This window comes from Lonchura striata, chromosome 6 (genome assembly GCF_046129695.1).
Source record: "Lonchura striata isolate bLonStr1 chromosome 6, bLonStr1.mat, whole genome shotgun sequence".
Taxonomy (NCBI): Eukaryota; Metazoa; Chordata; class Aves; order Passeriformes; family Estrildidae; genus Lonchura; species Lonchura striata.
This window is the reverse complement of record NC_134608.1, coordinates 49,000,939-49,027,185: the sequence shown is the minus strand read 5'-3', so window position 1 is coordinate 49,027,185 and position 26,247 is coordinate 49,000,939. Positions and strand designations below refer to the sequence as shown.

At 38.8% G+C, this 26,247-nt stretch overlaps 1 protein-coding gene across 4 annotated transcripts in view; it reads right to left on the bottom strand.

The window, feature by feature from the left end:
* The window catches only part of PIK3C2A (phosphatidylinositol-4-phosphate 3-kinase catalytic subunit type 2 alpha), a 49,025-nt gene extending 23,079 nt beyond the window's left edge, over positions 1-25,946 (bottom strand). The window contains exons 1-8 of one of the 4 annotated variants that reach the window (XM_021525613.2): positions 25,834-25,946; positions 13,832-15,006; positions 8,236-8,342; positions 6,466-6,623; positions 3,464-3,584; positions 2,718-2,829; positions 2,080-2,159; positions 1,907-1,970 (exon numbers count right to left, since the gene is read on the bottom strand). In XM_021525613.2, coding sequence (XP_021381288.2) covers positions 1,907-1,970; positions 2,080-2,159; positions 2,718-2,829; positions 3,464-3,584; positions 6,466-6,623; positions 8,236-8,342; positions 13,832-14,941 — 1,752 coding nt within the window. In that variant the 5' untranslated portion in view covers positions 14,942-15,006; positions 25,834-25,946. Of the gene's footprint in view, positions 1-1,906; positions 1,971-2,079; positions 2,160-2,717; positions 2,830-3,463; positions 3,585-6,465; positions 6,624-8,235; positions 8,343-13,831; positions 15,007-18,944; positions 19,426-25,167; positions 25,288-25,833 lie in introns of those variants that run through there. The other 3 variants (XM_021525616.2, XM_021525615.2, XM_021525614.2) reach the window with 3 other exon arrangements.
* Between the last annotated feature and the right edge of the window lie 301 nt (positions 25,947-26,247).

Here is a 26,247-nt window from a genome sequence, read left to right as displayed (position 1 = left end):
TACACTGACACTTCTATTACTTACACTACAGTACTGCTTCCATGATGGAACTAATCTTTTTTATTTCACTTTAATTTACTTTCGTAGGCTACTTAAGACAAACTTGAGCTGCTCCTAATATTCTTTTCTCTCTACTCTTCCAACAGAAGAAAAGCCACTCAAGTGAAATCTGAATTATCCTAGGTTTCCTGGGGTTTGTTTTTTAATATAAGGAAAGTCTTCACCCAATTTTAAAGAGCATATGTAGAAAATTAAAATATCTTCTTAAAAATAAGTTTACTTTTTAAATGTCTAATGTATAGGTTTCTTTCACAATAACTTCTGAGTACTTACAACTAAATAAGAGGAATAATTACTGCAATATTCTCTCACTAAGATGTAAATTGATTCCCAACCACCACTCTCCCAGACTTATACTCATGGTCTTCCTACAAATGGTAGCAAAGAAGCCATTTAAATCAGGTTTTTAAATTGAGATTTACCTGGCAACAATTAACTATTCTGGTAACAAAATAACCACAGAAATCAGAAGACACTGTAAATATTTAAGCCATTCTTCCAAAGCTAACAAATTGAAAGTAACAGCTTCTTTCTGACATGGAAACAGACATTTCCACTGCTATTTTCCTCACAGGCTCTCAAATCCCAATAAAAAGACAATTGATAACTTCCAAAGTGTGAACAATGTGAAATCAAAGCCTAAGTACAAATGATTTATGGATTATCGTTCTTCACTTGGATTAGCAATCTTCAACTACTGAATATGTAAAGAAATTCACTTCATGAAGTAAAAAAATTCAGATGCAGAACTGCTGCTATTTGGACCTAATAATCACCATCTAAGAACTACATCTCCCAATCTCAAAAAGCTTAATTTCCTACAAGCTCAACAAAGACTAGAACACAAATCTGAATCGAGATGTTTTGCATTCCTCATCTCAGTCTGTGAAATCACTGCTCAACAAAGAAGTTGAAGCAGCTGCAAGAGGAAATCAACAACTCCACCACCATGGCAGGGAGCAGTAACAGCTCAATCTTCTACAAAAAGGTTGTGTTCAAAACTACCCTTGAGAACATGGTGAATCACCACCAAGGGAATTAAATAATATTAAGGGAGTATGGAAATAGTAGACAGCAGCTTGTTCAGACCTGCATTCCTGAAGAGGCAAACAAACATAGTGGAAATGCAAAGTATTGCAATTAAGTAATTAATTTTGAGACTGGTTAAGAAAAACAGTTATCTAATGTTGATACATTTAAGACTCCAAGTTACATTACTATCAGCAGTTAAATGCAGCTTCTCCTTTGAGAAATGAGCAATGCAGATTATATCCTTAAGCTTTTGCAGATGGAATATTACTCATAACTATTCAACATTCAAGCTGCTTTAAGCTACCTATCATACACTGAAAGAGACAATTTTTTTGACAGGGTATTTTAAATTAATTAAATAATGCAGAATAAAACATTATTATGCTTTTGTAGAACTTACTTGCATGTTCCAAACACGCTTCAGTTCCAATTTCCATTGTACACAACTTTTCCTGCTTTTTATTATGCAGATTTATTTCTGCTAGTATTTTTCTGCTAGCCATTGGTCATGGCTGTCAACAACAGCCATAGTCAGAATTCAGACTTCTTCCCTGTTCTCCTGAATGTATGAGGTAGAGGCTATTTTGCACCCCAGGACTTGGAAGATACATTTCTAGTTGTGATAATCAGGTAATAACTGGTTTGCAAGAAAATCCAGGAAGAAGAACATCAATCTAAATACCCATGATTATAATTTCCCATTTGACAGCTTGCTCAGATTCTCAGTTTCCCTGAGAAAACCTGCAAGTCTTTTTGCCAGCTACCTTACCAGTGACTTTGGTCATGCTACTTTTGGTTCAGCAATAAACCTTACCTCATTCTTAAGGGCTATGTTAACTTGCTTGTGATACACCTCAAGAAGCTCTTCAATGGAAGACCTGCAAGAAATAAAAGCTCTTGAACACAAGAACAAGAACAGAACAGAACCTTGGTCAGGAATTCAGCAGTGATCAGCACTTGATTATTAAAATAAGCACAAAATATTACCTTATGATAGGTTCTCTGAAAGGCTTTTCTACTTTGTAGAGGTGTTTGGTTAGATGTACAGGTGTCCTGTCATCATCTTCCTGCAATAAAATATTAGGTACTAAATCCAGTTCTCATTTTTATGTAATATGCATAACGTTTAGAAAATTAATTACTAACACCTGGGGTGTTGAAGGGGAAACATATAATGTGATCTCTTCAGAGGGGAAAAGAAACTACTATTTAATAGCCTGTGAAATGTGTACACATGGGGACAGAGAGAAGAAACAGCCATCAAGTGCCCAACTATGCAGATACCAGATACTCCTTCCTTCTTCCTTGATGGTCTGATACATATTTAATTAAACTCAAAAACTGTTCCCAACTTCTGTTTAACTCTGAAATTTGTTCCTTCTTTTTCAAGCCTCAAGTTTAGTCCAACTGCTAGCATACCTTTTCTAGGTATAAAATGCTTGGTTCTAGTAAGAGGCATTATCCACATTTATGTAATTTGCTTTGAAAAGATCAGTTAGGTATTTCACTTCCTCGCAGGATAAGAGGATAGCACTCCCAACAGCAGGCAGGCATGCTCATGTGTCAGTCACACAAGGAGGTCACAGCCTGGGCCCAGCCCTCTCCTGCAGCCCAGCAGTACTCACTGTCCGAGCCAGGTCGCTGCACATCCCGCTGTGGGTCAGCAGCTGCAGGCTGATGTCCGTGTCCCACTTCCGGCAGCTCTGGATGTACTCGTGACTTCCTATGCAGTGCTTGCTGAGAAACAAAAGCAAGCACGGTCACAACTTGCCCAAAAACTCACACCAAATATTCCAGGCAACCTGTTGCCATGAAGTAAGGAAATGGTGAATCAACCTCCACGCCAACCTTGATCTGATTTTTTACTTCTGCACAAGTTTTTATACACTGCTGCAGACACCTGTACTTGTGCTAAAGCTCTTAACCACAGTGGTTAACACTGCAACCAAATATTCTAACCCAGAATGGGACTTTTTTAACCTCTGGTTTAGGAAAAAAATTACAACAAAAAAAACCAGATCAAAAATCAAACCAAGAAACAAACAAAACCCTACCAAACCACAACTCCCTCAGTTTATTAGAAAACAGTTGATCTTTATTTTTTTTCAGTTTCTGAGATTTGAAGAGTGCTCAAAAGCTACAATATGGAAATGCTCTAGAAAATATGCATCTATATTAGAACAGAGGTGATGACAACATACTTTGCTATGTCCCAGAGCCAATTCCAAATACTTCTGATCTTTGTGCAAAGAGTGACTCCCTTACATTTTAAAGGTTTCTTTCACACATTTAATCACTAGAGATGCACTTTCCAGTAACTGTGTCACAAAAAAACATGAAATTAAGTATTAATGAAAAAGAGTTTGCTTACTTCTGTAAAACTTCTTCTTGGCCACAGACTTTGAGTATATAGCTGCCACTGTCCACTTCATTCAAGTCATCATGCACCCAGCAAAGCGCCTGCATTATTATAAGCTCAACAGGGGAACTCACTGTTTAAAGAAATTATATCTCAAAGTTAAATACAAATCTATAGCGAGTGATATTAACTACTGCTCACTTACAAATTGTAGGTATTTAATGAAATTGATTTTTGTACTTGTAGAGACTTTTACACTTCTATTATCACCTAAATTTTATTGTTTGAGATCTTCACTTCTCTCATGAAGAAAGGTATCTCATGAAACCTGACTGCCATTATAAAAAGCTCCAAAAAATTAAAAATTAGGATACAGTGGAGTCACTGAACCAGAAGTACAAACACTGTCTGCAGGACTGAAAATAGCATTTTTCTTTTTTTTTTTATTTTATTACAAATTTGCCCTATTTAACAAGGACTTCAAACAGGTAAGTGATCCCAGAAGCACTTTCAGTTTAAAAAACACCATCTGAAGAGTTGGAGATTGAACTACTCTATTTGTTTGGCTTTTGAGGAACTGAGTATCAGCTGTTGCTGAGATAAATCCTGCTGAAAGCCCTTTTCCCCTTTTTTTTTCCACTTAGGGAAGTTTGTACTTAGTACAGAGCAGATCTCAGTGATCTCAGTAAGCATCACCAAGCCTTTGCAAAATGCAACTCTTAGCTAGCAGTACTTCTGCATCAGGCTCTCAATGCTTTTTGGAAAATAGTCTCTCTTCCATCCTGTATCTACAGACCAAAAATATAATCCCAGTCAAACCCAAAATCCATTCCCCCAGAGCCACCAGCTGTCACTGTCTAAAAATACAGATAAGTTTGAATGACACAAATGTTTAAATACAAAATGCTCTCTTAGCCCTCCCTACCTAGTTTCAGGTGATCTCCTTCAAATCATTTGCAAATAATATCCAAGTGCCTCAAAAATTTGTAAAAAAGCTACTATATAAAAGCAATTTTATATTTTGTCATTACCTTCAGAGTGGGGTTTTTCCCCACTCCAGGGACCTTCCTGATTTTATCCTTTTTTTTTTAAGAAAGAAATATTACCTCTATGGCAGATACAGAGGTAATGCCACAATATTTTCCAAAAGATAACACATGTGCTTCACCTTAACAAATGATTAATTATTACAAGCAGAGATGTATACAAGCACATGTGAAGAATGACTGTGTGAAATTCAAGAACAGGGAATGATGGGAAGTATTAATTCAGAAACACTTTAAGTCATTAAGACTGTTTAACTTATTATTGGGTGGAAAGACTGTACTACCTTCAGCAGAGAATATATGTGGCAGTTGATGAAGAGAAAAGATGTAGTGATATTTCACACAGGGATAGTTTCTGTGCTGTAGCCACAGGCTGCCTTGCCAAAGGTCTGCCAGCCCTGCAAAGATGTTACCACCTTTTCCCTGCCCTACATCTTATTCAAAGACATTAATTTCTTGCTGACAAACAATGTTTGCTCAGATAGAGCAAACTTCGATGCAAAGTCTAATAAATGAATGCAGAATTAATCCAAATAAGCCCTAAAGTTCATCCATTTCCCTCCTGGGCCCTTTCTACAAACAGTTGTCAGAGCACTGAAAGCCTGCAGCTCCTTCCGAGCAAGACTGAAAGCCACAGCAGCTCTAACATCAGGATGCCAAGGAATGTAACAATCTGACCAAGAAGAGAAGGAATTAAAGGTAGAGAATAACTTTCAATACCTCCATTACAAGTCACATACCCACCTTTCACCAGCTATGGAAGACAAGTAGTTTTAACTAAGATCAGTTTCAGCCTCATAAAAAAGGAAGGGAGTAGAAAGTGCAAAGGAGAAAGTATGTCGGGTTAGAATGCAAAATGCATTCCAAACGAGTCACAAAAAATACCAGAAATAAAGGGCTGAAGCCCTAGCATTTTAGTTACCCTGCCAAAGCCTTCTGTAGGAAAGGATTAAGCCTGTAATACTAGCAAAGTATAGTCTTAAGGATTAAGTGCAGAAACCCTTCCTAGGCTATATTTACAATCCACCTCATTTCTTAACAAAAAGATTCAGTTACCACAGAATAAAATGTAAGGCCCAGCTACTTAATATAGAATGAAAACACTGATGCACTGAGAGCTTGTTTTTCCAAGAGAGCAGCAAGTTCATGTGAGCAACAGAATAACTCCAGATCTTTGGAGAACCAGCTCTGAAGCATCTATGCTGTTAGAAGTTAAGATCCAAATAATAACCCTCACAAGTGACAAGAGACTACAGAAGTATAGAGGCAAAAAAATTTATTACCAGTGACTTCATCAGCCAGAACTGCCAGAAGTTGACAGCATGCAGTTACAAATACAACCACTGTGCAGTCAAGACTGCACAGAGAATATGAATGTATGTAGTACAGCCAGGCAAACCTCAAAGGTCCACCCCAAACCAATATCCTTGGTTACCCACAAAACTGGGACAGCCAGTTGTGGCACATCCGACAGTATTATTTTAGTGTTTGTGTTCATAAGCATGTATTAAGGCAAGTAATACATAGTTTTAGTGTTTATTCCTATTCTCCAGCAGCAGTTTGCCTGAATTTTTAGATAGCCTACAAAAATTTATTTTAAAATATGTTAGACTGTTGAAATTAAAAATTAAACACTAAAAATCTCAGTCCTGGTGTCATTATCCCCTCAATAACTATGAAGTAAAAAGTCTTGGAAAACTGTTTTATTCTATCCAGCTATGGACAGAATAGTGCTTCTGGTTTGCTGGACTTTTCTTTTTTTACAGACAATATTTCAATTTGTCAACTTCTAAATATTTTCTGATGGAGGCACTGACCCAGAACTAGTCCTTTCCTCAGTTACCTCTTCCACATTTCCCATAAACAACTCATGCCCCAGAGACCCAGGAATTACAAAAACTGAAATTTTCCAGGGCTGAGTGTACAGTCTTTCAAAAGCAAACTCCAACTCAAGAAGCAGGAACATACCATCACATGTGAAAGTTACTGGTTGCTGGAATTCTTCGATTTCTATTGAAACTTTGATACTGGCACTCTCCCCACTTATATTTCTCTGCAGCATGATTGGACTCAGCACAAAACCTGGGTTTGTTTGCTGATCAGTATAAGGAAACTTGGTCCTCAATCTGGAAGAAGAGAAGGTTTATGAAACATTGCAATGGAGAAGAACAAGATGAAAGCAAAATAACATGGTAATAACCACAAGGCAGAACAGTAAAGACTACCTTTGGCTCTCTACCTAAATTGCATGTGCAAAGCACCATTTAATTTTTCTACTCTCAACAGAACATTGCCCACAATAATTACCCAACCAGTAGTTAGACAGGAGAAAAATCTTAAGTGTATAATTAGGCAGGTTTTCCACATAGCTTAAAATATTTAATAGGTCAATTCTTACAGGACATATACAACTTCTGCAGAAGTAAAGCTCTAAAAAGAAAAAAAAAAAAAAAAACAAAAACCAAAGAAACCAGAAACCAACAAGCCTCTTCACATGTTTCAACTTTTAGAAGTCTAATCTCTAATCTGAATTTAGATACCATTCAGAAGGTAAGCTATTCCAAGCTATGGAAGTTGAGGAAGAGGCCTTAATTGAGGTAAAGGCTTTTATTTAGGACATAAGCAGTATAGAACTGTTTACCTACAAGTGAATAAACCATACTTGGAAAGCTGCTTTTAATCTCCTGCTATTTAACATGTATAAAATAATTTAACCTTAAAATTCTGCTAATATTAAAGTAATATTATAGGAGATTAAGAACATAACTACTCTGTAAAGATCATTTATTTCATCATCTTGATTCTGGACAATAGCAAGATCCTCCAGCAAGAGTTATCCAGTTGAAAGCATATCAGTATTTTAAACACTGGGTCTTGAAAGAAAGGGTAACAATTAGATTTAACCAGAAAGTGTTTCAACAAGCCTATCCTATATGAGCTTTGTACTAATCATCATCAGTAAGTTTCCCATATATATGAATTTTCACTATTTTTGTGGAGTTTCCTTTTCCTTTCACAAACATTCCTGCTTTAAAAAAACAGATGCTATCATTGAGATTCAAAGATCTGTATTTACTCCATTATTTCTTGAATTTTGATCTCAAATGGAAAAAAGGCAACAGTAGTTTGTTTCCTCTAAGAGCACAAAAAAATAATCTCTCATTAAATTGTGGCAGTAAGAAAAAAATCCCACATGATCTTTAAGAAACTTTACTTGATCTTTAGGCATCAAAGGAGAGAGACAAGTTTAAAGACTTTATGCTACAGAATTCCAGTTGTGGAAGCAACAAAATAAAAAGCATTTAAAGGCTGGAAATCCACAGAGTGTAGGACTTCGTGAGGTGTCTCAGCTAACAAGAAAAAAAAAGACTTACAACTCTTTCTACAGAAATTGCAATAAAAAATTGAGACAAAGAAAAATACTTTGAGGATAAAAAGGTTATCACAAAAACAAGGAAAAGTGAAAGCCACAGAACCAAAATAAGAAGGAGGACATAAGATAACAATAATCTTAGTACTGAAGATCTTAACAATTCTGTTGCATTCTTGAAAAAAAATAAACAAACCAGGACAAAACCAGGAAAATCTGAGATAAGAAAAGGAAAAAGGATACATACTGAAATTTGTCCCATCAAGCAAAAAAAATATAGGACTGTTCCTGTCAAGCTAACTGAAAATGAATCATTTAGCTTTTTTTTTTCTCTTCTGAAAGTTAATTAATATTTAGTCATTCCTTACTTTGTAACTGCTTCAGAAAAAGCTGAGAGCTCTTGATTCTGCCCTTCAATTGCTTGGAGAAGCACGTTTTCTGTCAGCGTGCCAGTGGTCCCATTGTCTTTCTGCAACTCAAAGATAACACAGGATTTAAATAGCTGCAAACATATTCCTAATGCCAGCAAAGCCACATGCAGCTGACAGATTTTCATGAGTTCAAGTTTTACATCTACTGCTACATGGAGATAACCATGTATCAGTACTAACTTGAAAAGTATAGATTCACTGGAGCAGTGACTACTTGAGAGCAGGTCATTCATTTGCCAGTATCAGTTATTATCAATACTATCAGTTATTATCAATATTATCAGTTAATATTAAGTTGCAAGCAGTTCCTGAGCTCTCAGCAGTGACCTGTTGTATTCGGATTTGACTAAATTCAGCTGAACCACAGATGGAAGAAAAATGTACTTTTTCTCCAGTTCTGCAATTCAAATTCAGTGTAGTTCCAGAAACATCCACTACATATCACTGGTGCCCACAATTATCTCTTCCTACAAAGCACGAAAATACAAGTTGAACACTGGAAGGAAATAGCATTCAGAACATGAAACTTACAACTAACCCCATGGAATCAACTTAATTTTAATTCCTTATGCCAAATGTTCCCATCATGTCCCAAAACTGTAAACCACAATCCAAATCAAAGAACAACTGCTAAAAGAGACCTGTAGTTTCAAACAGCAAAATCTAATAAACTTTAAAAAACAGCAAAATCAAAATAATAAACACAGAACTGCAGCAGATTTTAAATTCATATCTGTTTTCTGATCCAATTCACAATACATCCATGCAAATGCTGGAGTGAGCAAAAAGCAGAGAAAAGTTGGAATAACCAGTGGAACTCAGTTGACCATAGTATAATAGCCACCACTAGCCTGAAGGATTCATGAAGCTCCTACCAGATCCTCCCTGGAATAAGTTACATGACCAGTTTTCATCCAAAGCTTTTCCAATGCTTATAGAAATCTTTAATCCAACCACAAGGCCAGGAACAAAGCAGACTGCACTACAGTTTTTCTGAAAATCACCACAATTTATTAATATTTGAAGTAGTGAGTAACCACTTAACAAGTATGTGGGTTATTTATTATTAGCCAAAGCAGTCACCTAATTTCATTAGAGTGTATCAAACAATATAGTTCAATTAGACTCTCAGAAAAGGGGTCAAATCTCAGAGCCACATACTATCATTTCTTTTAAGCACTTTTTTCCCTTCAAATTAACTTCTTTAAGTAGTACAGCATAAACTTGGAAGAGATACAACCTATAATTGCCGCTTGATTTGTACTTAAACCTAATTATTTCAGCTGAAATATTGGTTGCATGAACACTGATCAGTCAAAAGGACAAATTCTGTGTAATTGGGGATTAGCCATACTACAGGAGACAAAAAAGCCACAAACCTAGAAAATGAGCTGCAGGAGCATGCATAATATCTTAAATTTAAATAGGTTCTTCTATTATAACATCTCAGACAAGTTTTATTACATAAAAATACTGGGCAACCTCACAAGACCTGCCAACCTGTGCAACTGTGTCTAGTAAACACACTCTCTAAGCAATTGCAGAACACCACCACCAAAAATCCCAAGGAAGAAGGCAGGGAACACACCCAGGGAAGGCAAGCACCTCTGATGAAGGTTCATCACCTGCTGGTTGGCACTCAACACAAGACTCAGCCACTGCAAATCAAGAAGCTCCTCTACAAATGCTAAATTCAATTTAAAAACTCTTTAAGGAATGCTACAAATAAGTACACAAAGCACTATGCAACCATAGGATAAAAGCACTAAACAAGGGGCCTCCTTCAAGTAAAGTCACACCAATGATGAAACACCACTTTATGCCACTATGTGACACTTTTGAATTCTTTACAGAAAAATTTGCAGGTTGTTCTACTGTTAAATTCAAAGTTTGGGAAACTAACAAGGCATGTCAACACATGCAAGCTTAGCCAGGGTAAATAACAAATTCTAATCTAATGAGCAAAGAAAAAAGATTTGGTTATCCATGGTTCACCTCGGGGTCACACTAGGCTAAGGAAAGAAACCTCATGTTATTACAAATACGTAATAATTGAAAAGACCTCCTGGTGGAAAATTAAGAACAATCACCTCTTTATTTTTAGCTGAACTTCAATATTAATTTTTGATCACTTTTGGGAAAATAATGTCAGGACAATAAGCTCTGAAAAACTAAGAATTCTATTAAGAATTCTATTTAAACCCACTGGATTCAGATGGGTTTTGTGCAACAAGTAGAATTTTCCTTTAACTTCCACTTGGGTCAATCTAGGAGGTGCAAAAGCTATCAGTCAAACAGGAAATAACTCAAAAGAAAGGACTTCAGGCCAAATGAGATAAATAGTTCATGTCATCACAGGCTGCAAAAATAGAAGTGATCTGTAAATACAATTAATCTGAACAATGAAACACAAAACCAAACCCCAATAAATTAACAAAAGTAAAGTTAAATCAATTTCCATGAGTATACAAATACTCAGAAGCTCTGGAAAGCAAGAGAAAACAACACATAAAAGAGGACAAAATTATGCCTTATGCTTCTGCTTTAAGAAATGAGTGACAAACACAATTATTTAAAGGAGAATACTAAACTTAGTATTACTTCAAATATTAATATATACACAAAATAGGCAATCATAAGAATAGATACAAATAGATACTTCACCAAAACAAAGCAATCTATTGATTCAGGGATTAAACAGATAGTCATAACTTTTGACAGAATCAAAATATTAGTATTTTTTCTAAAGGGCAGCAAGACCGAGTTTTTCAAGAAGGGTTTGGGGGGAATGATCCTGACTTGTTAAGATGCAAGACTTAAAAGTATACTTTGAAGAACATATAAACCTGGGTAAATTGGGTAAAATGCAAGAGAACTGCCAAAAATAGAGGCTACGTAACTCAGCTTCCTATCATACTGAGTGGAAAATTATTTAAAGTAGAAAATAAAGTAGAGGCACGGGACAGGCAAAAGAGAGACTATCCAGGTTATATTTAAAGGACATCCAATTGAGAGATTCGTCTTTAAATCTATTTATTTTCTCCTTTAATAACTCAGCAGAAACAACCCTGCTAACTCAATCATCACCTACCTTCGTAACACAGGCTAGAACTGGAGTGTTCTGCCAAAACAACTCTGCAGGAGCACAAGTGGAAAGTAAATCTCAAACCTGCAATTGGGCATTCACTGCAGAAGTTGGCTACAAATTAAGAACTTGTTTGAAAAAGATGGTGACTTAATAAAAATTAATTGCCTACAGAATTGATGTTGTGATGCTATCACACATAGAGCAAATGCAATAAAAGAGTACTAAGCAGGATGGTCCTGCCTGTAATGAGGGTTTATTCATGCTGATGTACAAGGTATGTGGTGCACTGTGCTCTCACACAGAGAGCTAAAATTCTCGTAAGTCATCTTCAAAAAAAAAATAAAAAAGGAAAGAGAAGCTCTCACACAGAGCTTGCAATGAAAGCTGACAGAAAGTCACCATCTCTTGTAACATGTTGAAGTAAATATCAAAATTATTCTTTCATCTTAAGCACCTGCTGTTCCATCCTGAAAGAAGAACATTTCCTAAGAACTAGTTACAAATGTGTTCTGCTGAAAATCAGATCACTGATGAGGAGGAGCTAGAGCAGCCTTGAAATCAAAAGTGGCAGGAAGAAGAGACCACATGTGAAGGCAGAGCTTGAACTTAATTTATGAATCAGTAGTCAGTACATGACATGCAAACAGCAGGAGACTGGACCTTATCAACAGGAAAGACCCTTTGAAATCCTACATTCTTGAAAAACCTGGAATGTATAAAGCCAGATTCGATTCAGTAACAGTCAAACATTACTTCCTACAGACACCACCTGAGAAGCACTGATCCTGTGTAGCCCAGTAATTAGTCAGAAGTTAATTACAGCCAACCAAGCACCATTCAAAAACCGACAAACACATCACCAGGTGACATAGCAAACCGAGCAGCAAATTGCTGTAGAGCCCAAATTTACATGTCTCTCCAAATACTAGGAAATAACAGAGCTAATGTATCACAGCTCAACAGCAAGTAGGGAAAAAAATGTTAAATCAGACCCAAGATCTGCACACGGCACAAAACCAGAGATAAATGGATTTTTTGGGTTTCAGGGTGGTTTTTGCCTTCTATTGAACTTTTGCCAGAATACTGACACCTAACCCAGAAAAAACAGGAAATCCTTCAAATGAGGGGCCAAAAAATTCACTTCAGTGGAAATTTAGACAGCCTTTTAGGCCACAGTCTAGTAAATATTCCTATTTATGAGGAAAAAGCCATCCTCCAGTTTGGGGGTGGAGAGGGAAGATATAAGGAATTATTTAGAAAATATCCTTGAGTGATAACAGTTGGGTTTTTATGGCATGTCCTAGCCTATTAAAAACACCTAGAAAGACAACACCTAAGATTTAAAACATCTGTAAACCAAAGCCTCCAAAGCAAACAAATAGTTTACTTTCCATTCTCCAACCGGTTCCTACAAATACAATTTTTTTTTGGCTATTATCACCCTTGCCAGGGTGATAGTGGCTTTTCCACTGAAAACTTCTCCACTTCTCTTTTAGTCTTTGTACTCCTCCAAAAAACCCCAAAACCCAGAAGTATTCATATCCACTTTCTAGTGAGCTGACTAATATTTTAAAACACAATGTGGGTTTTCTTGTGGTGGAATTATCACAGAAAGAACTAAAAATATAGAAAAAGTTAAATAACCTACAGTTCTTTTACTGGGCTTGGGAGAAAGTAGGATGCCCTAATGGGGCATAATTAAGCAGGTGAGACTATGACACTATTGATCACCTGCTGCACAGTTTGCTTTTGACACAAACTGCATGTGCTCCATGTTCAAAGATAGGAGTGCCATAAATAAAGCCCCTGTTGAGAGTTTGGTCTTGAATGTTTTGTTAAAGTGATCCTAGAGAAGAACCTCTCAAACATGTTTTTGCCCTGTCTGATAAAAGTAACACCACACAAAGATGTTCTGCCTTCTTCTAGAGCAGAAGTACAGTGTTTCTGACCCAACAACCACTACACCACCCAGCACAAAACCAAAAGTTCTGTCTTGCATTCCTACACAGAAGAAAAGCTTTCTACCCACAAAAGAGAATTACTGTGGTCTTGTAAAAGGCAAGATAAAACTTTCAGTGCTTAGCTTGACACTTTTTTATTTCACAGTATCATGTGAATTGCTCATAAAATTGAAATATTTATCAATATGATTTAGACAAATAAGCTGAGTATTACTGCGATTTCTTACTGGAGTGTTGAGTGGAAAACCAGCAATTTCCTCAGTAAATGTGGAAGGATTACACAGAGGCAGAGGTATTTTGGGAGATAATTCAGTAGTAATGTTCAATTTTCTGAATAGCACTAATACATATGCCATAACATCACATTATCTGGACACTGCTCGAGCCAAGTAATACAAAATAAATAACAGACCTTAAAGTGTCTTTAAATACTGTCATTAATCTTTTCTGTTATACTGCAATTTCAAGATACTGATTTACATACCTGTGATGTTTGGCCCTGTAACTTTGCAATCTGAGTTGTTCTCATGTTTAAGGACTGACTCCTTGTGACTGTGGCTCCAGAAGATTTCCCATTAACCTTTCTTTCTAGATGACAAGTTAGTAACAGCTTTTCTTCTAACAGAACAGCATCCCACGGATCTTCAGCAGTCATACTTGAAGCCCTCTCTCCATCATCCTCTGCCTTGTTTAGAGTCTCCACAGTGTCCACTTTTGGTTTACTCAGAGGATCCAAATCCAGCCAGTCGAATTTACTGACATCCCCACAGCTCCCTGAGGCCGGCAGGTTGGACACTGCAGACTTTATGGAAGTCATTTCTAGGTCCGTGCTCGACTTCCCGTTTCTCAGGAATTCTGAAGTGCTTGCAATTTTGTCAAATACTTTTGCCATTTCAGGTGTGAGTATTGGAGGGTATAAAGGTAGGGCACCATGTGGATGGAAAGGTGTGGTAGCTGCCACAGGGTAGGAAATGTATTGTGACTGTCTAGGAAGACCAAGATAAATAGGCTCTCTAGGGGGATAGGATGACATACTTGGATGGAATCCAATCTGAAATACACCAGTCTGTTTTGTGTAAGAAGCTGAGGTGTAAATAGGAGGTAAAGTGCATGTCACAGGTGCTGGTATTCCAGGTGTCCACTGTCTCCTCTGACCCGCGGGCCCAAGATAAAATTGTGAAGACACAGATGGGCTCAAAATAGGACTTGCTGGTAACACAGGTACTTTACTAGATTCAAAATTGTCATCCAGCAGCAGTTTCTCTAGTTCAGCATGAGTAAGCTTCTCGATGTCAATGGTACTTAGTTTATCTTCCATGCTCTTGGCATCAGACTCTGGAAACACCATGAGATCATGGTCCTGCTTGTTATGAACCTGTGCTTTTTGTCTGGGGCTGCTTAAAGAATGAAAGGTTTGTTTATTACCAGCTACACCTCTTTCTTTCTGCATCTTGGCTAATGCCGCAGCTTCCATCTGCAGTGCCTCCTCTTTGTCCACATCTTTTGACCTTGGGGCTGACAGAGAAGGTGAGGAGCGCTGTTTGAATCCATTGCTGCTGGATATCTGGGCCATGCCGCAAGAGCAGATGTCCATGTAAAGCAGCAACACTTCCCTTGGACTGGTTATCTCCCCTTGGCTTCAGAGTGGATTTAGCAGACCTGAAAAGGAAACGAAACATTAGAAACACACACAACAAATCACATGTGGACAACTACTAAGTCCCACACCACCGGCTGACAAAGTTGCACGTGTCCTTCAGAAACCCAGGATGTTAAATTCTGAAGAGGCCAATTTTTGTTTATTTGGGGGGAGGGAGTGTCAAACTTAAAAAGAAGCCACACAAATTCACGGCTTTTGAATTACTCTGCCCACTGGTGCTAGTAAGCACTTGGTTTCTTTTTGCACCACTAGACCCAAGACACACAAAAGACACCTTCAGGTTCATATCGGTTTTCAGACTTGAGCAACTACACAGGTACAATCTTGGGAGTAGAAGTCATTCTAAAGACTATACAAATATAGCATTGATAAAGCACATTATCAAGAGGACTTCCATCTTACCTCACTAGATTACAAAACCAGACCTTTCAAACTGCTGTACCATGATTGTAAAGGCCATAATGACACTGAAGGACCTCTCTTCCTTTGGAAAATATTGTACTTAACCTTCTTAACAAGATAAATAATGCTTATGAAATGATATTTCTTGGACAAGCAAAATAAGCTATTTAAATACAGCTGCTCATTGACTAATCTCTTTAACAGCCCTTTACAGGATGTGTCAGTCACTACTAGGTAAGAAAAGAAACTCCAAAAGGGCATTTCTGCTTAAGGCCACCACCAAGAAAATGGTATTTTGCACTTTCTCCAATTCCAGTCTTGTGTTTAGGACTATGATACAACTTCCCATATTCACCACAATCTCTATGCAGACTCTTTATTAAAATAATCTTTCAAGAGATTACTACAAGAACTGTGTTATTTTTCAGCATTACTTCTACTTTATTCTGCAGCTTTTTGCACACAGCTGGGTCTGAGCCCAGGAGATAAGATGTCTTCCAGCAACAGCCAGTATGCACACCCCAGCAGCAAGATAAAAATCAGGAATAATGAGTTTCTGCTAGGAGGGTTACATAATCAGCAATCCTCATTAAAACCCAGTTTCACTGAACTAGATGAGCCTTATAAATGGAAATCATTCTGAGTTTAAGTAATGCAAATATCTACAAAGTAAGAATTCTCTGCAGCAAATAAGGCAGGTAATTCAAAATTATTTATACTCTCTTTCAATTCATACCCATTGGAAGGGTTTGGATTTTAGACAGGCTTTTTTTTTTTCCCCTCCTTGAATCAAACCAGCGAGATGTGCTTCAAACAAAGTGATTGTATTTCTCTGGACTCCTCACATAGACAGCAAGACTCTTAGTAGATTTATAACAGATTCTTTAAATTCTTTAAGTCTGGCCAAGCTCTTGTTTTATCTACTTCATTTCAATGGCCTATAGTGTGAAGGACAGACATCTTTATAAGTGGTTCTATACATTTCAGCTCAGTCTGAAGACAAATCCAAGTGAAACCCTTCACAAAGCAAAATTAAATCAGAAATGATGTTACAGTTACCAAGACAAGATTTAAACAAAAGAGGATGCCTTCAATTATTTACTGTGCTCTGTTAGCAGGACAACCATATTAAAACTTCTGCTGAAGATGTACTGAGTATTTTGTAGACAGCCTAAGCCTACCAGCCACAGATAACATCCTAATGAGAAGTCTCATATATTTGACACCACCTTCTCAGACTGTCTAGAAAGCTAAGCTGGCTTTAATCTCTTCATTAATTTACAGCTGGTTTAAACTGCTATGTCAGATTTTTAGATGCAAGAACACCCTGACTTACAAAGTCCTATCAAGAATTCTTACTTAGCTTTTCCAAGAAGCAGCAGCCTGAGGTAAGTGCAGTTTTCAGAGTCTTGCTGTTGCCTAAGAATTCTAAAGAGCAGTTGGGCATTTTCTGAACTTTATTAAAAAAAAAATAAAATAGAATCATGCTTTCTGAGACTATTCAGAACTGCTTGGGCTACAACTTACAAGATTATGAATCCATTCAGGTGCTGCTTGATAATTGCAAGTTATTTTTTCTTTAGCAGATGAAAAAAAAATTTATATGGTCTTCAAAGTATTTATATATAACAACATCCAGCTCTTAAAAAAAAAAAAAAAAAGCCTTATTTGTCTGCTGAAATCGACGGCCTTGATCTCCCTATCACCAAGTAGTCTCCTGTTGACAAGGAGAGCCACTGTTCCACGAAGTCACAACTGCAGACAAACACACATTGCTCAGCTCTCAGAAACACGGTACACAGCTACCACAGCACCTCCATTCACAACATCTAGAGAATCCCAGACACGCCGTAACTGCTTATTTCACAATTTCACATTACAGTACTGCATTTTGGTCAGTTTATGACAGCACACTTGCACTGACAAATCCAGTGACTTCCAGCATTCAAGATAGAAGGTTAGTGATTATCTGAAAAATTGAATTTCAGCCTTATTCTTTGTAAGACAGCCTCAACAGCATCCATACATGTAATATGATTGCTGTATTAAAGTCCTGTCCTTGGGAAACTTCTAAAGTCAGTGTACAAACTTCTATCAAATTTCAAAAGCAGACTGCTGGTTTTTTAAACAGTTTGATGTAAAAAAAAGTGATACAAAATATATTTTGAAATTGCAATAGTTTTGATGAAACTTTATACTGCATGCCAGTTCTAAGCAGTACATTCATATAACACATCAGAAGAAAAGCTCCCTAGGCACAAGCATGATTAAAATACTGATAGACCTTCTTTTAAATGTTAACCATACAGCATCAGTTAACTTTTTCACTTAAGTTTTGCTTCTCTTTGAATCTCTCACTTTGCAGCCATTTAAGTTCAAAGGCAGAGAGTGAGCAGAATTTAAACTTCTCCAACGTTTACAAAGAGAAGAGCAAATTCCATAAGGATCATTTATTAGTAGAAAACTCCTCAAACACTCAGAAAAACAAGTTTCAATTCAAATCCTAGAATCCTGAACCATTAGTGACCAAGCTATAGGAACTCACCAGAAGTTTGTAACAACTGGAGGTCATTGAAGACCCAGAAGTGATCTTTACAGAGCTAGGACTGCTCTCATCTGAACTGCTGCACACTATTTTAAGTAACAGTAATAATCAGTTTTCAGCTGTCAATCTGTTCACCTTCAAGAGTGCTCCTCTTGCCAAGCACTCAAAAAACATTTTATTTTATTTTTAAAGGAAAGCCAGAAGCAATTGAAGAGATCGTAACAGAAATTCAGAAGTGATAAAACAATCCCCTACACCACTTACTTGTCCCCTAATTCTGAAATTAAACAGACACATTCATATTTGGGTGAAGTCACCATATTTCCACTGCTCCAGCAGAACCTCACCTGCTTCCTTTAAAAGTGGGTCTTAAGCACAACATTTATCTACATCCCTCACCAAGGGAAATGTGTCTCTTGCAGTCAGATTTTGCAGTATTTTCCTTCTCAACCAGCTGTGATCAGACAGGAGTATGCAGACCTCTTTGGCTCTGGTCTAGCCTTGGTAACAATCATACATAAATGTGTTTAGAGTCTAAAGTTAATATGACCACTCAAGTACCTGTGCATTGTTATATAATTTTGAGTCTTGCACATCATTCATTCTTTCAGATTGGTAAAATACTCTTAAAAAAAAAAAAAAAAAACCAGCAAGAAAACGTCTTAATAATCAAGAACCAAGACACTTCAAGATGCCTGACCATCTCCTTCAGATCAAAGCCTCTACATGGAATGGAAATTAATTTTAAATCAGCTTTTCACTTAGACAGCCTTAATTAAAAAAAATTATAACTAGCCTAGCAAATACATAAAATGGAACCAGGAAAAAAATTTCTTTCCAATAAGGAATTTATAGTTTTCTGGTAAGAAGCTTTAAGGAACCAATAAAGGACATAATAACATCTCCACCAGGACAAAGACTCCCAAAATCCAAATTAGTTTCCTATCTTAATGAGCAAGGGATGACTGCATCAGACGTAGATTGTTTTACCTTAAACAGAGGTACTCTCACCATCTGCTCACGTCCATGTTAACGTTCTTCTCTATTTCAGATGAGTTGCACAGCTTTCTTTTCAAAAACACCCAAGGATTGTAATACCCTATTTATAATTTGTTCTACGTAAGCACAGAACATATTATTTGGTAATTTCTTTACAAGAAGTACTTAATAGCTATCAGAAATCAGTGCACATGAACTCCCTGGAGTCCAAGCACTAAATACAGAAGCAATGATAACAAGTCAGGCCATTTCCTGCATTCCTTATAAAGCAAGGCCCTGGCATACAGTAGCCAGTGCTTCCTCAAAACAAGTGCAATTTTCAAAGCAACTTTGAGGTTATTTTGCCATTAAAGAAAACAAAAATGAAAATACTCTAAGTATTTGCCTCACATTGGATCATAGCTAACTTATGAATTAACAAATCTTGCCTGCATACCAGAGACAGTTGCAGTTTTATGGGAAACCAGGGAAAACTTAGCAAAATATAGCAGTAATATACTGTGGAAAATACTAATCATCTGCAAAGGAATTCATAGCCAGACATTTGCCACAGCAGGAAAACTCCTTAGCAAAAAAAGAAAGAAAAAAGTCACAAGAACTTTGATGTTCAGAAGCCCTCTCTGCCAGATGCATTCAGATTGCTACAAACTGAGAAAAAAAAACTGAGTACATACTCATGACATGTTATTCTTTTTAAATAATGTTAGGTTTAAAGTGGAGGTTTTCTCAAAAACAAATAGTTCTGAAAAGTCAGTGTTAAAGCTATACAGTTCTATCACACTATCTTTCCACTAAAAACTTAGTAGCTTCTCTAATCCAGTAATTTTATTAAAATTAGCAAGTGCCTCCTTACAAATGAGATAAAGACAGTTAGCCAGAAAAGTGAATCCATTTTGTTTCAGCTTGTATCTACAGAACCTTCAAAGACAATTTCTCTAGCTCAAATACAGCTGCAATTTTTAACTGGGCACAAACCCTGAACCAACACTCATCTGCTGGTGAACCAGAACCTGAACCAGAACTTCATCTGTTTTGCTCAAATAATTCAGATCATAAATACCTAAGCAGGAACTGCATCTCTTCACTCTGATTTTGAAATTTCATTTATGCCTAAAAAGTACAATTTCATCACAAAACCTTTGATCTCAAGGGCTAGACAAGAATAGGACATTTCTAGCACTAGAACAGGAAGTCTCAGCCTTTAACATCTTTCAACATCAGCAACAAATCCCTTGAAAAATCCAAACTCAGCTGTTTCGGTGCTTATAAAAATTTATGAACTACTGAAATCAATTTTCACCCAGGACACTGTGCAGAAGATCATTAGTAGACATGGCACACTTTGTAGCTGTTGTTAAATTTGAATTTTCAGGTTTTGATCAATGTTTCAAGAGAGACAAAGCAAGGATGCATCTGTCAAGATGTTCCACTCAGATCTCAGTGAGGGCAGCTACAGATACCTACAGATCATGTGTTTCCCATGATCTTCCCTGCAATGGTCTGCACCACTGGCCACTGCAAGCCCATCCATCAGTAGATGTGGGTACATGCAGATTGGGTACAGCAGGTTTGCAAGCTTACTCAGCACATTTCTGCTATTATACTCCTCCCCCTCGAATTTTGAACCTAGCCACCACTCCATTTAGGTCTGTAAAGAGTTGGGGGTCATGAAGATAATTGAATTCCATTTAAGTTTCATAAAAACAAAAACCCTGACCCTGCCAAGAAAACTGGGTGTCACGGCTAGAAGAAAACTGTAGCATGAGCTCCTACAACTGGACACAGCAGATTTACCATCAGGATAAACTTTACAAATTATTGAATCATGGCAAGAAGTCCTTAAAGCCCCATCAGTGGAAGACACAAATCAACAGGAAGCTTGGCATCCGTTTCATCAGCTGCAGAACTACTCACCACACTTTGCACCCCTGTGTTTCTCCCAGCCTGTTCTCAGCTCTCTAACAGCATTCTGTCCCTGCCCAGTATTTTCTGGATGCAGGTACCAGAAAAGAGCAAGAATGAAACTGATGGCATCCCAGGCTGTTTCCCTCCGATGCACTTGGCCAAGATAGTTTTTTTTCATGCTTTACAGCCAAACTTATGACCCTCATTGTTTGACAAAGGCTAGGAATTCTAGTTCTGTTGCAATGTTTCTCCTTACAGAATAATCCTTTCAATTCCTATCCTCCTGTTTCTAAAGTTTGCTTTTAAAACCTCCTTTGCTCTACAGACACCTCTTAGTTAAGTGGTGCTTTTCTCCAGGTCAGCCTGACGTGCACAGTCCCTCCACCAATCCCACTTTTCAATGGCTACTTGAAAACACTCAGGCAACACAAACTTTCACACAGAATCACCATTAGCTGCTGGCTTAAGGGGAGCCTTTTTCCTATTCTTTAAGTGACGTCATTGTCCCAAATATTTTGATTTCCCAGCTGAATAATTGGTGCAGTAATTCCTGACTTGCAAAGTAATTTTATTCTGGAATACCACTTTCATGGAACAATTAAGGCTGGAAGGGACCTTAGTTATTCATGCAGTGTGGGGCCTGACCCCAGCAGAGCATGACAAATTACCTGAAGCATGTAGCTAAACTAGTACTTGCATTAATCCCAATCCCAGTAGTACTAAACAGAAGACAGACAACATTTTAAACTACATATCCAATTTTATCTAAACCATATAAAGTGTTTAGTGTAGGTAGAACAAAGAGGAAAGAAACATCTGTGCTGTCTGCTTTAATTACCACAACAGAGATGCCCAAACACCTTCCATATAGTTCTATAATATTCTGCAGCATAGATAGAGAACCATATTAAAATCCCAGCTTTTCCTAAATTATGTGCCTGAAGTAAGCCCTGAAGATGTCACAAAACATTGAAAACACAGCAAAATGCAGGAGGCTCATGATGTAAGGTACAGAGGCTGTTAGCACAGGGAGATGAAAACAACCCTCCCCCACAGAGATCCTATTTTACTCCCTGTGCAGTAGTGCACAACATACACCTTCTACAAAGCATCATCAAAAACATGCATGAGGAGGAAACACTGACACCTCAGCTCTGGCCCACACTTAACTCTCTATCACTGTATTAGTATCACCCTACCAGTCTAACCTAATGCAATTCTGCTGCAGTAGCCAAATTATTTCCACCACTTGCTTCAGCAGCTGAGTTTCCCCTCAGGCAGGAAACTTGCACAGTTTCAGATATAACCAGCAGATGCCTCTTAGTCACACACTTCATATTCATAGGAGATCGAGCAGAATTGCTTATTACTAATTGACAGAAGAAATGCACCGTTCACATGTACCTCTGTGCTTTATCCATTAGAAAATATTAATGCTTATCATACATATTGATTCAACAATTGTGGAGTTTGTTTGGGTTTGGTTTTCTTACAGTACACAGGTAGAGAACTGAACACGGTGGCTACCCTCAGACCAAAGGTTCATCTCACCCTTATCTTGTCTCTAAAGGTGGCTTTGGAAATGCAAATAGGAAAAAGCTAAACCAACACAAATACTTCCTCAAAATACACTTCTAGTCTCCACTAATTTGGCACTCAAGTACTTCCTGAATCCTGAGGTAACTTCTCTAAGATTAAGACTCTTGATGAACTTTTTTATCAGGAATTTGTTCAGGTGGATGCTAAACTCAGGTAAACTTCCAGCTCTTGCCTTGTAACAACACTGTCACCACGCTCTGCTCCTCTGCTGTGACTACAACCTAAGATCAGATCAGAAGATGAGATCAGTTACTGATGACCTGTTCTTGATCAGTCCCTTACAAACATCAACTACAACACTGATGCTTATTTCCTCTGGGTCATGATGCACTAAACAACCTCCAGATCTGAACCACTGACATTCCCTTAGCACAAACACCACAAGGTCCTCACACACTACACACTGTAAGTTCCGGTTGGGTTTTGGTAACTGATGTTTTGTTTGTAACTCCAAATTACAAGTTACATGAAACATGCACACATACCTTCTCCTTCTCACTTCCATTTCTTCCCTCTGAAGTGACCATCACTTGGACAGCTTAATCTAAGGAAATACTTTCAGGCTGCATTTCTACAAAGTTACAGATTGAAGTAATACTTCTCATAACTTCTTTTTATGTGAGCATTGACGAAAGCATTTCATTCTAAAACTTTTATAGCTTAAGTGAGGTTTATCATTACTGGCATGCTTCGGAACATTTCCTTCTTCCCTTCCCTGTCCAATCTGGAAATAACTTCACCATTCTTCTCACAAACTTACATCACACCAACCTCCTCACCTACTAAGGGGCTGTATTAGATGACTAATTTTATTGATGATAAAGACTGAACCCTGGTTCTGGTAATTATACATCCACATCTTCTACTTAAAATAGAATGATATGTTTACACAGTCACACATCCAGAAAGCAAACAACTTACATTTGTGTAGCACTCCCTCATTTTTAAGCTTGTTGTATTCTCCTAAAAACAAATAAACACCAAATAATTTCTGTACTGATTGCAGTCACTAAAAGGCAATACTTCTAAACAAAAAAAAAAAAAACAAAAAAAAAAAAAAGAAAACAAACCAAAAAAAAAAAAAAAAAAAGGAAATAAGGGAAGATCTTTACCTGAATGTCTTTAAGGCTTGATGTTCTATTTTATGAATTTTAGTCATGTCAGTTTTGGACTTAAACTGGCCTACCCACCGGTGCTACTTCACTGCAATTTTTGAAGCTCTCATAAGGCAGCCTTAAGAGCTGTTCAAGAGTTTAGAAGACAAACAACATGCAATCCTGCTCTAATAAAATTCAAATCTAGCATTCATTTTTCTAAATAACACCATGCCGTCGGGTTTTGGTCCCACATCAAAGCCTAAGACAACAAAATAAAAAGCCCTCCAAAACATCACCTCAGCATTTTTATTCCTTAAACAACATTCTAATCCAAGTGTCTCCAGCTAGGCAGCAAATACAACAGCAACACTGAGTAAGAAATATCACCAGTTTCAATTTAGTTTGAAAAGCAAGAAACAAAGGAACACAGAATCAGAAAGTAATTTTTTTTTTACTTGACATTTTGAAATGCATCACTTTCCATTTAAGGCATTCAATTTTCTTTGTTAGTACACAGAGAGCTACTCAAATTGGATAAAAATCACTAATTCATCAATTTCAATACAATGATTATATGTCCTGATGAACCTTTGAGTTCTAAGGGATGACAGCAACAACCCACAGGAAAGAGAAACCTCAAGTACATAAATCAGGGTTACTAATGCACTGAAATAAAAACAAATCTATTTTATTAAATCAATCAAAATATTAAATATTTCCTGAGATCTCCTTTCTATTTTTCATAAATAAGCATCTCTAAGAAACATAAAATAATATTCAAATACAGCAGACCATTTAAGAAGATGAGACTCTAAATAACCTATTACTTTTCCGATTTGAGATCCTCTCCCCAAAAGATCATTTAACTTCCAGTATTTGCCATTTCTGCCTGTGTTCTCTCCCTCTGCCTTTATCTTCTATGCAGCTTTCTTTCGTTGTCCCCTTACTCTTACTAATTTTGCTCCAACTTGCTTTTACAAAAGAACACAATCCCAAAAAACAAACAGAACTTGGTGGGAATTATAATCCCTTTCTCCCCCTCCCATAAATGTGCTAAGTGAGGCCAATTTAAGCACTTCTATCCCAGATACATAAAGTTTTTTACAGGCCCACTCTCAGTGTTGGGAGAACGAAGCACACAACTGCCTTCAAAGCAAACAAAGCCATATAAAAAAATACTTTTGTCTGTCTGATTTCATTTCCCCTGCCCCATTTCTGCTTCCCCTTTGGATTCTTCATAAATCATCCATCACTACTACTCCAGAATACAGCTTATATTCAAAGCAAGTATTGCACAACACCTTGTACAAACATTAGACATTCTTTCTTACATTTTCAGTTCCCTTTGGGAAGAGATCTGCATTAAGCATGCAATGTTATCAGTTAAAACCTCTGCATCTCTCCTCTACCCCAAATCAGTTTAACTGTGCTATGCTCTGCAGTACTACAAGTATCAGGCATGTAATAAGTAATACAATAAGCAAAAAGACTACCAGAATCTCCTTTTCTTACAAATGTTTTTCTTTTGACTACATCTTGCTACCACATCCTTCCCCCGACAACAGCATAGCTGAAGTGGCAGGTTACTTGTGCTAACAAAGGTGCAGGAATACCTTTTTTATTGCGTTGATACAGAATGATAAACTAGATCGAGTCAAGAACAGCAGGGCGGTCACAAACTTCCATGCATCACTAGAAATACCGGCAAAGCTCCCGGAGGAAACAGCAGAGCTGTTTAGGGATCAGCTTTGTAAACATCCTACTTTTCTGGATCCACAGCAACGCGGGGCGAAGGAACCCCGTCCAAAGCCAACAAGGTGATGAACAAAAAGGAAACGTAAACCTGGTGGGTCTCTGCAGCGACCGCCAAGGTGCCCCCTACGCCGGGCACCTCCCGAGCGGGTGACAGCTCCCCGCCGCCGCGGAGACTTCATCCCCGGTGCAAAAAGCACCTCCGGCACCTGCGGAGCGCGGCAGCGGCTCCGGACACGCAGCTCCCGGCTGGCAGCGCCGCCGCCGCCCGGCTCGGGGAGCGGACGGGCCGTGCGGACGGCGCTGCCCGGGCCCGCCGCCCGCAGCACCGGGGCAGCCGCGGGGCCGCGCCGAGGCCGCGCCGGCGGCGGGCAGCGCCCCGAGGCCGAGGGTCGCGGCGACCCGCGGGGCGGGCGGGCGAAGCGGGGCACGGAGGGGAGCGGAGCGAGCGGCCCCCCCGGCAGGGCAGGGCCGGGCCGGCGCGGGGCCCGCAGCTCGCCCCGACCCCCGCAGCTCCCCGTGCCTACCTCGGCCATTTCCCCTCGTCCCTGCTGCTCCCGGCGGGAGCGCTCCAGGCTGCGGGCAGCTCCCCCCGCTCCGCCGCGCTGCGCTCACTTCCGCCCGGCCGCGCGGGGCGGGGCGGGGCGGGGCGGGCGCTGCGCCGGGCCCGGCCCCGGCGCCGCCTCACCTGAGCCCGCCCGGGCCGCCGCCCCCGGCCGCGCACGGAGCCCGTCCCGCCGGGGCGGCCGTGGGGGGGCCGCGGGGCTGGGGCGACTCGCCGTCATTTCCTCCCCTTATCGCCCGATCTTCCCAAGAATGCTCGGCATGACTGGGAGCTTGCCCGGCGCGCCAGAAACGTCCGTCGGGGGGGCCGGAGCCGCGCGGCGGACACAATGGACTTCCTCCGCCCGGCAGCGGGGGAAGGGCCGGGAGCGGCGGGG